The sequence below is a fragment of the Mustela nivalis genome (genome assembly GCF_964662115.1).
Source record: "Mustela nivalis genome assembly, chromosome: 10".
Taxonomy (NCBI): domain Eukaryota; kingdom Metazoa; phylum Chordata; class Mammalia; order Carnivora; family Mustelidae; genus Mustela; species Mustela nivalis.
In genome coordinates, this window is record NC_139029.1 from 57751163 (window position 1) to 57766185 (window position 15023).

The 15023-nt window shown below is 36.5% G+C and overlaps 1 protein-coding gene across 1 annotated transcript in view; it reads right to left on the bottom strand.

Moving 5' to 3' along the window:
- Window positions 1-14386, bottom strand: part of NEGR1 (neuronal growth regulator 1) — an 848329-nt gene extending 833943 nt beyond the window's left edge. Inside the window, exon 1 of the mRNA XM_082688561.1 lies at window positions 13670-14386. Within this exon, the coding sequence (XP_082544687.1) occupies window positions 13670-13845 (176 nt within the window). The 5' untranslated portion in view covers window positions 13846-14386. The remainder of the gene's footprint in view (window positions 1-13669) is intronic.
- Between the last annotated feature and the right edge of the window lie 637 nt (window positions 14387-15023).

Here is a 15023-nt window from a genome sequence, read left to right on the forward strand (position 1 = left end):
TATATATTACCATTCCAACCAATAAAAGCCATAATGAAAGTAAATCGAGAAAAGTGTCAGATTTTAGGAAAAAAAAAAAAACATAATGACAAGTAGGTTTTTATGCTAACAAAAGAAATTGTAAAGAAGAAAATATAACCTTTGTGGACATTCAAAATATGTCAAAAACTGACCACAAATTTAGGAAGAAATCCACATACAAAACTATTCAAAAGAGAGCACAGTACAAAGGAGGGAAAACATCCCAGAAGAAAAAAATGAGTCCAAGAAATAGAAACAAGATGAATGAGATAGCTATTGTATGTTCCAGTTAAACCTACTTTTCAAAGTATCAGAAAGATGCCATGAATTTTAAATTAAGTGAGCCTCGGAATTATTGGGGAACAAATAGAATAGGGAGACACAACATAACACATAACAATTCCTTCAACTAGATAGTCTTGGCCATAAGTTACAGCTGTATTAAAAGAAGCATGAGGAAGAGAGAAAGAAAAGACATTGACAGTGAGCACCAACTATGTACAGAATTCTACTTTGCACACATTCATTGGCTTCTTACTAGGATTTACAGTAAGTACAGGGGAAGCAATCAATATTTCCATTTTACAGATGAGAGAACTGAGTCGCAGAAACTATTAGTCTCAGACTTAATAGCTGGTGAAGTCAAAATTAAGCCCAAGTTCTTTATACTACACAACACTGTTAAAGGATATAGGTAGAACTATAATGTAAATTCAATGGAGGGGATCTTATCTCTTATGATGGTAGCTCAAACTCATGGGAAGTGTCTAGTGTCTGATGGGGATCCCAAAAATACTCTAAAACATGTGAATGACTATCTGAAAGAACATGTTCCCTATGGAAAAAACTATATGATTAGTAAGAAAAAATACAAAACAAATTCCTGATAGAAGAAAGAAAGATGAAGAGTCAATGAAAGTATATTTATTAAATATATTCCATGCAAATAGCAATATGAAAAGTTCTCTGAAGGATTTGGAATAATATAAGTAAATGATGTTAAATAAGACAGTAGCTGTTACATTTCTTTGCAGACTCAAACATTTAACAGTCTACCATAATGTAAAGCTGATGGAATAAACACTATAAAATGGAATGTGCAGAAATTCAGAATTCAGAGAAGGAAGAGTTAGAACGGGTCTAGAGAGGTTGAAAATGTTCTTGAATTATATAAGACAAAAATAGAACTTTATTTTGGGAAATCTTTGGATAGACAAAAAACAAGTCAATGTGAAACTCTCCTCTTGGGTACACATTTTAAAATCTGCAGAAGGTGGACACTAAAGCACAATTACATACCATCAGATTAAAAACAAGTTTTCATTCAATTAGACTATAAACTACATATACTCCTTCTATCAGTTAGCAAAAAAGGGCAAACTATGTAGTTCCAATATGTTTCATTTTATCCACTGACTACAATTAACCATAAGATTCAGTAACATGATTGACATGTTCAATGAAATTAGAATAAAAACATCTTTTAGAGGTCCTCAAATCTCTTTGATCTTCCCATCTAGTTTGGGAAATAATGGTGCCCAAAAAATCTCAGGCTCCCTAATCCTTTTCAAGGGAGGGTTTGAAATCAACCTGGTACAGATGTTTGGAGTTATGCCAGAATGAGTATTCCAATGATTTAATTGGAAAGTTGGAATAATACAGCAAGGAACTACTGCTGCTTCTTTTTGTCAAAATGCTCCAAGAAATATTACAACTTCTAAAAAATGATGAGCATGGGTCTTGGAGACACACACGCCAGGATCAAGTCCTGGTTACGCCATTTACTACCTGTATTAAAGTTAAAAACTAAATAAATATAAAAAAAATTAAACAAATACAAAAATAAAGTTATTCACCTATGAATTTGTTTCTTCACTTACAAAGTAGAAAAATTATAGGCTGTTATAAGGATTCAATAAAATAGGCAATGGATAATGCCTAGTTTTAAATGATAGTCAAAAGCTGTTCATTTTTTTCTCTTGTATTATCAGTAGCTTCTAATAATTAGGGATGAAATCATTATTGGATGAGAGATTTTATTTCATAATATTTATAGTTCTAAGAATTCACTCTTTTCCAATCTAATAAATGCTTGACTATGTAATATATGCTATGTATTTAATCTCATTTAAAATAATCTCACATTTTTCCTCAAACATATAACACACCTTGATTTTTTTTTTTAATCATTACTGACTTAACAGTAGGTAAAATGTGGCTGGTGCTCAACAAATTTTTAGTAACTGAATAAGCAATAAATTTATCAACCATTTTGATCTTTTTCTTAGGGAGAGACACAAGATAGAAGAAATGCCATGGGGCTTGGGAAAAAAGGACCTAGATTTCAATTCTGGCTCAGCGGCTACCCATTTTACCTGCGGCAGGTTAACTCATTTTTCTAAGCCTGAATTTATTTGGCGATAAAACTGGGAAAGCAGTAACTTACTGCATATTGTTGAGAAAGTACGTCATATAGACACTCAGTAACTGTTAGTTGAATCTGAATCATGATGATGATGGCTTCGTCATGATTACGAACCTAAATCATTCTGCTGTACATTTGGCAAACATGCAAAATTAAAGCAAGCATTCATATTTTCTGAGCTTCTCCTGAGTTTATTGTGTATGGATAAAATGGTGATATATATGGAAAGTTCTTGCCCATACAGATTGCTTCTGAACTGTGATGCCTTCAGCATACATACAGATGACCTAAAATATCACAAGAGCATATCTAATCCTGAATAATTATTTGCTACCCCAACCAGAATACTTTTTTCTGACTTTTTTTTAAATTCTCACTCTCCTATTGACTATTCCAATGTTGTCACCAGTTATCACTTCTTTTCTCCTAAACTTTCACAAACGTTAATCTTCACCCTCTAACTATTCCATTCTCATCACATGTACTTTCTAACCTTTCATTTCTTCTGTCTCTTTTCATTTCTCCCTCTGTTCTCAACGTCACATCTGACCACCCAATTACAGTGATTTCTTCCTTCCGTTAAGTGAGTCAAATCACTCACCTGTTGAGTATAAAATTTGTGGTTTCCTGCTATCAAGTGCTCTGGGTCTGCACCCTGATAATTGGGAAGCTTCTTTTGGTATGTTTCACTTCCAGATTTGAGTTGCATTTGCTTATGGGGCTCAACAACAAAAATACAAGTATGTCCATTAAACAGAATCTCTAAAATACAAAATGTCAAGAGTTTAGCTAAACCACTCCAGGCTATCCCTGCCTACACATCCATTCCATGAGGCCAAGTGGCACTCAGGAATCTTGAACTGACTGACACTATAGCCCCTTCACTCGCGCATCTCCAGAAGAGTCATAAGCAAATCCAAGTTCCTGATATGACTTACCCAGCAGTCCCTGTGAGCAACATTCTCTTCCTGTCTCCCCTTGTGTATCTTCTCCTTCTGGGAGCCTAAGATAAAACTCTGCTCTTTTTGGTTAGAATTGACCAATAGGCTCTGAACCAAGATACCCCCAAACCCTCCACCCATTGACCCTCATTAAGGCATGTACTCCAGGTGTGGCTGATCTCTTTGCCTGGACTTCCCATGTGGCCCCTGGAGTGTGCCTTGTGTCTCCTCCAGGACCTGTGAGTAACAAACTCCTCTATTTCCGTTTCTCCTTGTTTTTTTGTTTTGTTTTTCTTGTTCAACCACAGATCACTACCTGATATCCTGGTGTTCTATTTAACAAATGTTATTTTAACGAAATCACAGCAAAAATATACATTCAACAGATACTGTATGATTGGTTCACAAATAATTGAAGTGATGATTTAAAAATCATATCAGTAAGTAAACACTGCCACAAATTTCAGATTAAGATTAAGAAAAGCAACATAAAATGATTTGCTAATATAAATATAGTACTTAGTATGTGGTAAGTATACTGTGGTAACATTTTACATGTACTATCTCATGTAATCCATGTAGTTCTGTTAGGAACATACTAATTGAGAATAAGGTATTTGTTCAAGGTCATGTAGCTAGTTAGTAATTAGAGAAGTAGGAATTCAAATTCTCATCACTCCCATTCTCAACATGTCAAAGCATGACAGGTTTCAATGCAGCTAAACAATTACAAAAGAAGATAAACATTGTACATAAGCAAAAATAACTTTTTATATCTATTATTTCCCATTAAGGATGTATGAGAAAAAAATCGATCATTGACATATGCTCAATAAGACAGGGAAGCAATTATTCAAAGATTTATATATAATTTCCTATTGTGAAAATACTCCAAAAAATTAGCCCCTGATCCCACTGTAGGCCAAAGTCCAAAGTTACTAGCTATCTTTTAAAGTAAACATAAACGAACTAGTAACTTGGAAGGAAGACATATAGTTGAATGCAAAATATAATTTTAGAGCTACAGTTTGTATAACATACATTACTTCATCATGGGAAAGGTGTAGATTTGGGATTATTCCAATTATTTAATGAATTATATGAAACAAAATTTATTCATTTTCATGGGAATTAGTTTATTATATTCTTTTAAATACAAATATTATTTTATTATTAATTCATTTTTATTGTTTTATTGTATTATTCAGTTTTATTGTACAAATTATAGGCTTAATTTTGTCATCCCAGTGATGTGAAATTTTAGATAGTTTGATCAGAAGTCACTCACATAATACACTTTCCCCCCTTCATCCCTCTTTTCCTCCCCTTGCCGCTTCTTCTTTCTCACCTTCAATTCCTTCATACAACATTCAGATTTTGAGCACTAAAAATTGTGTCAAGCAATGTTAGGCAGTAGAGATGCCATCAATCCCACTGACCAATTACAAGATATTAATCAAAAACAGGTTGCTTATAAACCAAACATATCTAAAGATGTTCTCCTATAAGAAATATGTTATCTCTAAGATGAAGAAAACATTATAATTCCTTTGATTTATTCATTTAATATCTTGATACAATAATATATAATGTTATTGGCAGAGAATATACAAACAATACACTTGCTTTCTGATTACAGCAATTCTGTTCGCAATGTCTCTTAAATCCTTTTAATATCTCTAAATTTAATTCAGTTGCATGAGGGGAAAGGGGTTTCTGAAGACAACTGAACACATTTTCCATGGCCCTTTTATTTTTTTTTTTTTTGCATGTTTAGTTTCTTTTTTTTAAATAAATTTATTTATTTATTTTTAATAAACATATAATGTATTTTTATCCCCAGGGGTACAGGTCTGTGAATCGCCAAGTTTACACATTTCACAGCACTCATCATAGCACATACCCTCCCCAATGTCCATATCCCTACCACCCTCTCCCGTCCCTCCTCCCCCCATGGCCCTTTTAAATCACCCAAAATGTTTCACTACTTTATGGCAATAGCTATAGCTTTAAAGAAACCCTATCTTGTAGCATCAGTTTGGGCACTGGACCTGTGTCCAAACAACTTAGTGAAATTCACTAAAGAACAATTTAGTTCTGGACCAAAAAGGGTTATAAACATCTTCCTTAAATTGAACAAATTACCAGCTATCTGGAAAGTATAATGCACTGGCTACTGTTCAAAAGAACAACACTTAATGCTGGCAACACCGCTAAATTCCTCCTTTCCTATATTCCCCTTTTCCTAGAGAAAGTGATTAAAAGACCAATTCCCATGCCAACTGGTTGCTTAAGAGCATCAAAGGTCCTCTGTCAGGATTCAGAACTTGATATGGCTTAGAAACCACTATGCTAATAGATAACCTCTTCAACATTATAAATCAAAGCCATATGACCACATTAAAATTCTATGCGCTAGTATCAATACCCTGTGGTTTATAAAGTACTGTTGACCTGCCTCTGGGAGATGGTTGGAATGATACAAAAGTTCTGCTCAGGTTTGAGGCATATAGTTACTCTTCAAATGAGAATTATTTGTCCATAGCAAATAGCCATTTCTCTCTACCTCTGTATCTTTATTGATTTGATTTAATTGAAATTTTAGGAAAAAGGAAGAAGAGGCTCATGAGTTCAGGTAGAAACAAAAAATGTTAGAGGTCACAATAGACCTATTACTATTTTGAACTGTTCCTCTTATTTGATTAGAACTGCAAATGGCAAAAGCCTTACTATATAACTTAAAATCTTTGATCTTCTTAAAATTATAACTACAACTTTAAATCTTACAACCATACCATTGCATTTCAAACTTACCCTGCTGAAACCCTCAGTAAGCAAAACATCTAAAATCTTGGCACAGCATGTGTATGCATGCACAGGTGCACACATACACATAGAAGTTTTCTCAAACAGTACTCTCCTTCTACTCTACATAGTACATTTAATTAAAAAAAAAATACCTTTAGTATCCAGTACATTTCTTCAAGACCCACCAGTAGGCTGTGTCTTACACTGAATGATTCCAATGTATCTGTCTTAACCTGCTGGGATTTCTGCAGCAATCACTTAAGACAGACACTTGTGATATATAGATATTCAATACATTTAATTACTATATACTTATATAGTGATTATACTTATATAATAAACTTAATCACTATAAATATGCAGACCCAACAAAGTATTAAATATACTACAATTATTAAAATGTGAAATAATTAATAAACTAAAACACAAACACATTTATCCCCTCACTTAGCCTTCTACAGAGTCATTAATTTAAAAAATAGTAGATGCTAGCCTGATATATGTAAGGTTTGGTGTTAAGGCCCTAGAAAGAGTTCTAGTGCTTACACACCCAGCTGGTTTGTCAATTAAAATGAACATAGCAGAAAAAAGAAGTACACTTTAACAAAACACCAAAGAACTTTTTCGTATTATTAAATTTCTTCACTATCTTTCAAATGATATTACATTTTTAGATAAGGGGACTAATTAAAATCCAATTTGATAATGAGTATGACCATGTACGAAAATCCTAAATTTTACTCTCTAGGAGATGGGAAGTTCTTGTTTCCACTGGTGCATCTGAAACACATAAAATACCTGACAAAAGAGCATGTGACCCAATTTTAAAATCCCTTTACAAAAGCAAAAAGGCAGCTAATACGATGCATCTAGGAAAGAAAGAGCAATAAATTTTATTTTCTTCTTATACATGGAAAGCGTCTATGACAATCTATAATGAATCAGCAAATCTTTGAAAAGGATGGCATGGCAGAGATCATTAAGTCCAACTTCCCTCCCAATTCAGAAATCCTTTCTTGAACATCCTTGAGAGAGGCTCACTTCATTAATGATGGTTTTTAAATTACCATCTTTCTTTCAAAAGCAGGGAGAAATACACCAAAAGTAGACTACACCTTCATAAGTGCCTTTAGAAAGTATTTTGAAGAAGTTAAAGGAAGGATGCCAAATGATCTAATACTCAGTTAACAAGGGGAAAAAACCAAAAAAACAAAACAAAACAAAAAAAACCCTTCTTAATGAATCTTCCCTCAGCTCTTCTTTGTACATTTCATGATGTCTACAATGTCTTAATTTATGTCATGTTGAATATGATATACAAGTGATTTGATTTCTAATCAGAAGACTCAAATGGCTTGAAAGACTAATTCCTACAGTAGTCAAACACCAGAATCATGGGCATTGTTATGACCACATACTTCATAAGAAACTGGAAATTTTTATTAGTTCCTCAGGTATTAAGCTACATAAAAGAAAGGCCTTTAATTCCTATTGATTTCAATAGGCAAGTCGGTAGGAATTATCTCAGCATTTTGATCCCATATCCACAAACAGTTTAGCCCTCCTTTACTTTCACTCAGTTAAAAAAAAAAAAGATATGGAATTACTGAGTCTTGCCAATATTTATTAATCAATGTCTTTATTTTCCCACCCTCAACAACATGATTTCCTCAAATATTAATCAGCATATATTTAATTAAATATTTACATATTTGGTTTATTATTCTCATTATAATCTGGGTGTGGGAAAATAAATCCATCTTTTTTCTTTGTAATATGCCCCAATGTCATTATGGTTTAAATTCTATGCATGTCTCCCTCAACAGCTATTATACCCAGTGCTGGTAAGCAACATTTATGGTGCCATGGGCAAAGCAGTCATTTAATCAAATATAATTAAAATCACTGAAATTATTACCTTTCACTATATATCAATCAAGTTTCCACCAGCAAAACTTAAAACATTCTGGACATTTAAAACAGGGAATGTAATGAAAGAAATTGATTGCAAAGTGTGTAGAACTGAGAAGCTGTATTGATAATGGTAAGACAACCCACGAGTTCAAACAGCAGGAAGCCACTACTATTCCTAGGAGAGAAGAACAAAGAGATGAGAGCGTAAACAGAAGCCCAAGAGCCAGTTATCTGGTAGATGATGGAGAATGGAGGTCCAAATGGGAGATGGGAGACACTGCTGGACACTGTCCAAAGCCATGAAGAAGGGGAGAAACACTGTGGAGTCACACTCTTCATATATCTTCCCTTCTTCCAAAATTACCCTCCATTGGGCAACTGCACAATATGAAGACAGATGACGATGGCTGCCTGGGAAATGCAGGCTCAGGGATTAGCTCTGCCCTCTATCTCCACTAGCACAGGGTACAGAATGAAAGTTGGACTGTTCAATCAGGTCCAGAACTGTCACAAACAGAGTGTGAACCTTTCCCTAAGTTCTTCAGAAGTCAGGTATTACAGAATTAACTTACTCCATGGAGCTGTTCAATTGCAAAGCCAATCTACTGAAAATAAGTACTTCATTAACAAGAATGTGTTCAAAGATTTACACAATCACATAGGTTTATCAACTCTTCTAAACAAAAAAGGCTGGGCAAAATAAATCTATCTAGAAAAATTTAAAATAACTATACTGTCCTTTAACATAACAGATATACCAAGAAATATGTCATGCTAATTGAACAGCATTGCAAATCACTACAGGTAATGGTGTAGCATTTTATTCAGTATTCTAGAACACATTTTTTCCAAAATGACACACTAGGATAATCTATTTCCCTTTCTATTTTGAAGAAGGGAAAAAAATTCAGAATTTTAAATATATTTGTCCAACACTACTGAATAAACATTTAGGTCTTTAAATAATGTTTTAATGTTCTAAATTGAAAATGCTTATGTTGTTAAACAATGTATTTGAAATATGTATTGCATCAATGTGCAAGAATGACTCAACAATGTGAGACAATCTGATGATACCTAAAAGGACAGCACAATTGATTTCTACTGCTATAGGTAATTCTGCAGTCTCATGAATAAATCCTTTACTTTCTTATAACCAATAGCAAGCATTTCAAAACAAAACTAATTAATGTAGTCTAATCAAAATGCCAATGTTTCAGACAAATAGTTCTGAAAAGTGATAAATACTCATCATACCCACTTATAAATCTACTCGAGAAAGTTTTGTGGCTTCCAATAAAAATATCTTCTATGGAAATGTGCTCTATATTCTCTGTTGTAAGCAAAAATCATCCCTTTTATTACAATATTATATTGGGATTTCATATATAACTTCCATTCAAACCTACTATATTAAAATGACAGAGTTGTGTTTAACTTTGCTAAGGTAAAAGAAGATATCACATTTAAGAAAAGAATCTCTTCCTTTCTTTGATTAAAGCATGACAAGTAGAGAAAAGGATTTTTTGAATTCATATCAGGAAGGCGGCTTAAAATGTACAAAAATCATACCTAAGAGCTGAGGTAGGAACAGACTGAAAGAATTAGCTTAAAAATGACGTGTTTAAAAAATGTTCAGTCACTAAGAGGATATAAATGAGGATGTTCCTTGTATTGTTTCCAAAGAATATTAAACATTTTGGACATGTTAACATAACTGTGTTTGTTCATATGATAAGAGTAAAAAACTGTCTCACATTAAAGTGACTGCAAAACTATATTTTAAAAATCATCTAAAATTTACATATTGATCCAGAGCCCTGTTATGTTTCCCCTGATTCTCCAGGTCTAGAAACAGAGGGTCCTAAAATGTGACGAATGTGGTTCTAGCATCTTCTGGTCTTTGCTATGTCACATCACGAAAAACATTAACTCCTATCTTCCATGTACTACAACATGCAATTTGAAGATTGGAGAAAAAGTTAATTTCTCCATAGGCAGATTAACAAATTTAGTTACGTATAAACTACTAATATGAATTAAACATAGAGCAATTGAAGTCAATTTTTAATAAGTTAATGAAAACATTAATTTGTGTCTGTAGCAAATTTCAATGTATTCTAAGACATACATGCATGTACTGAAATCCAAAGTTTAAGTAAAGGCAGTACCAAAGGTTCTGTATTGAAGAGATGCATCATTAAAACTCTATCAGGAAGGTCCAAATAGCTCAAGTGAATCCTTCAGAGATTTATCAGTGAATAACATTATTAGAAGTAAGGGAAATTTTGACACTTAATATATTGCTTCACTAACTTTAAAAGCAAAATTAAAATGATAAGAATGCTGTAGTTATTAAAAGAAGTTTCATTGTAAGTCCACAATTTAAGCTAAACAGAGAAGATGATTTGTAAAATGATAGTTATAGTTAGTAGATCACAGAATGATTTCCCTGTTGTATTATAATGCCACTTAAGGAAAGTTTTGTTTTCCCTGATTTTTTTTTCTCTAAAACAGACATTCTGGCATTTAGGAGATAGAAATGTATCATTTGACCTTTACACTTCTATTTCATTAATGCAACCACAAGCAACAGAGTCACTGACTGACATGTTTGCACTTTCAGGCCTTTAGCTCTTAAAGTTATTTGATAGCTGTTATGCCACTATTTGTTCTTTCTTAGAGACACTTTGAGGAATGTTTTACATTAAAAACAGAGCATATTGGGTAAAGTTTAATAAATGATATCATGTAATTTCAGTAAAATATTCTCTTGAGCACTAGATTTTTGTACTTTGATGGGAGGGGGTGTATGTTTGAAGGCAAATTTTGTTTTGTTTTGTTTCCTAATGAATTAGAGAGCAACATCAAATATGATTCTAAATCTCCAATGTAAAAACATAAAATATAACTGTGACATTACTTTTGATGAAAAATGTGACACCTGACTTACATACTCAATTGACAGTCCTTAAGCTCTGTCTGCATTGGTACGAACAGAGCAAATACCAGATGCAGAAGGAAGAGTCAAGAAAAATAAATGATAGAATTGAACAATTTTTAACAGAGAATTTCTCATAAACGCATATATTAAACTAGTTTAAAAAAACCTACAGACAATGTAAAAAGGTAAAAAGTGAGATACTCCCTAGAGAATTACAGAATTATTATAAGCGAATTACTTTGGGTAAAAAGTAATGTAGATCAGACTTCTGTTTCATATGACAAGAAACTATTGTGGTTATTGAAAAAATAAACACTGTAATTGGTAGAAACATCACTTAAAAGAGACAGAGATTTTATTCTTTTTAAAAAGTTTAAGAGTCAAAATCTCCCTCATTAAGATATTACAAAAGTCAGGATAGAGCATCTCAAAGGATGTGTTACAGTGTACACAAGTAAACAAGGGCTGCACCAAAGCAACAACACTGGAAGGATACTGCCCCAACTAGCTAGAGAAGCTTCAGCAGTCTAACCAATGAGAGAACTAAACCTAGAAGCAGAATGCACTTTCAGATATTTTAATTAGCTATAGCAGGTATTAGATTCATTAGAAACAAAATGCCAAGATATCTCACCCAAGACAAGTAGTGTAACAAACCCTTTAGGTTGAAAATGTTCACACTCATTACAAATAAGTAATGTGCTGCCACACACACATAGATTGCAGCTCCTATGATCTGTGTTTGCAGCCTCTCAAGGTAGTGCTTCATGCTCACCACTGTTGTTCAAACTTCCAAAACAAACTTAATATAAAGAACATAAATGGGGGTTTTATTTATAACCTCTATGTGACAGAGTTCATAGCTTTCACCAGCAATGAAAAGGCATTTACTAAGTTAAAACAGATTATATGTTACTTTTGTATACATTCAGTGGCATTCTGTATTTACAGCATCATAGATAGCATATTATGAAAGCATATTAGTCATTAGTGTATATCAGAAATTATAATAGTATGCCAAGTGAATTCGGAGTCCTAAGCGTGTTTCTGAAGGTGTAAAACATATACCACACCCAGATCCCAGATCGTTAAATTTAAGATATGTTGCACAATTCAAACAGAAACCTATCCCACACTCTGTCACCTTAGACATGCCGTGTATACTGATTTTGTGCATCCACACTTACAAGCCAACTACCACCCAGCGGAGAGAAAGGAGATCTTTCAGGGAGATTTGAAGTGTACGTCAGCTGGGGGTGTCAGGGGGAGAAGGTAGGGAGATGGGAAATGAAGGAATAAGAGTGTTTAGCCTTGTTTAGATCTAAGCACTGCTGATCATCAATTCCTATTTTCACAAGAGAAAAAAAAAAGCAGCTCACTCTACAGTGTTGCTCAGGGGTAAAATCAGGCTGTGGATGTTCACTAATGACAAAACATTTCAGTGCTCAAGCTTAGGGAAAAGAAGAGAGGAAGGGAGAGTAAGAAAAAGAAGTAAAAGTGAACAGGAAGGAGAGGAAGAAGAAGGGATCAAGAGACACAGAGCGATGGGGGGGCATGTGTACACATGTGTGAGTGACCGTGTGGGGGAACAGTGAAGGAGTGTGTGCCTTTTAGACCGTGAAAGAGAATGTGAGTATGAAAGTGGTTGTTAGAGCATGGAAGTGCCAGTGTGTGTGGATGTGAAAGAGAGTATGGGAGTGAGTGTGTTGAAGGGAAAGAGGTTTGTGAGTGTGAGAAAATGGTAACTGGAAGGGTTCAGAGGGAACATGCATGTGTGTGTGATGGTGATGGGAAAGGAATGGGGAGAGGGATGGGAAATGTGACTCAAAAAAGGGAAGACAAGATCACAGAATAGGGACATGAGCGAGTAAGAGAAAGAAGGAATGGGGAGAGGTGATGCGTGGAGGAAAGGGGGGCTAAACTGGATCAGAAATCACAGTGGTGAAGATAAACAGAAGGAGAAAATAAGAGAAAAGGCAGGAAAGATTACAGAGAAAACAGGAAAAGGATGAAAACAGGCAACCGAGGAAAAGGAGAGTAAGAAGGAGCTGGGAAAACAGGAAAAGAAAATGAGGAGGGGAAAAAAGAAGCGAGGAAACAATCATTGGAAGGAAAGAAAGCTGAAGACAGAGAAACTGAGCCTAAGTGTCCAAGTGAAAGGGAAAATAAATGGGAGCAGGGACCCAGCAGTTTGCAAAAGTCGCCTAGGCTAGAGTAAAATAGACCTGATAAACTTGTCAGACTCTCCAAGAGTACCCCATGACAGTAAAACACAGACCTTGTGAATTGAGTTTCAAAGTGGCACCTGCCCCTCCTAAACCTCACTCCTCACTCATCCCCGGACTACTTGGCGATCCGGCAAAGTGCTTTAGCATCACGCGTCCAGCTTGCTACCTGCCCCCGTGTAAAGGGGCCAGGCTCCAGGCAGATCCAGCACCTGGATTTCTTGAGAGGTGTGTGTGTGTGTGTGTGTGTGTGTGTGTGTGTGTGTGTGTATGGTGATCACCATCAGCATTATTACTCAGTGTTAAAAAAAAAAAAAAAAAGCAAGAAGGGTGGAAAGAGAGACAGAAAGAAAGACTGAGACAAGTACGAAAAGCACGCCGTTCCTCCTACCTAAGCACCGCCGTGTCCCCTTTTCTGACCATCATGTTGTCCACGGCCGCCCAGGGGAAGTCCACACTCTGTCCAGCCGGGAGGCAGGAGGGTAGCAGGCAGCACAGGCTGAGGAGCACCGCCGCCAGCCACTGGTTCGAGCAACAAGCACCCTGCACCAACAGCATCATGTCCATCCCTGCTAGGGCTGCTCACTCTCCAGCAGCTTTCAGCTCGCACTCCCCCACCCCCTGGTGCTGGCGAGTCTTCCCGGGAACCAGGCGGCGCGCCACAGGATTTTTTTTTTCTTTTTTTTTTCTCCTTTTTTTCCCTTTTTTCTTTTTTTTTTTTTCTTTTTTTGTGTTTTTTTGGGGGGTGGGGTGGGTGGGTGGGTTTCTTTTCTTTCTTTCTTTTTTTCTTTCCCTTCTAGTTGTTGGCTGTTGTTTCTCTCTCTCTCTCTCTCTCTCTCTCTTTTTTTTTTTTTTTTTTTTTTTGCCTCCCCTCCTCCTTCTCTTCGCTTTCCCTCCCTCCCTCCCCTCCCACCCCCTGGCACCACGCTACACCTCCTCTCGGTTGCGTTTGGCCGAGTCCGGAGTGAGTCTAATTCTCGGGCGGCTCGCACACCATCTAGCGAGGAGGCGAGCGCGCCGGCGAGTGAGGGAGGAGGCGCGGCGGCGGCGGCGGCGGAGGCAGGGCGAGCGGCGACGGCGGGCGGCTGCAATCGCAGCAGCAGCAGCAGAAGCTGCGCGGGGCGCAGCGGCGGCCGCTGGCCCCCGGGCTCGCGCGCGTTGCCAAGCGGCCGTTTCCTTAGCAACCCCGCCCGGGGACTGGGGTGCAGCAGGGAGGGGGGGGGGCGGGAAATGGAGGGAAAAAAAAAAAAGAGAGAGAAAGAAAGGAAAGAAAAGAAAGAAAACGAGGGGAAAAATCCAGAGGAGGAGGTATATCACAATTATGCAAAGTGAGGGGAAAAGAGATGCGTCTTAGACAAAATGCTGCCCTTCTTGTCGTGTGCACTAGAGGGATGTTTCGCTAGAAAAGTCTCTGTGCCGGAGCTGAGGTGGAGAGCCGAGGGGCGCTTTGCTTTCCCTCTCCGGAGCGTTTTACCTCTTGAGACACCGTAACTTTAAAGTCCTCCAAGTTGTAGTCGGCGCCATCATGACGCCAGGGACTGTGAGATTTTGTTGCTTATTTAATTTTTCCCAATCTCTCCGGGGCGGCCGCGCCACAGCCGACAAGTTGGCTACAATCGGCCAACTAGTTCACTCTTTGCCTCTTTTCGGAAATAGGTAGGGACGGTGGCGGGGCTGCTGCTTTTTGAGGGCACGGTGCATGCGAGGCCTTGCGGGGAAGAAGCTGGTGGATGTATTGGGTCAGT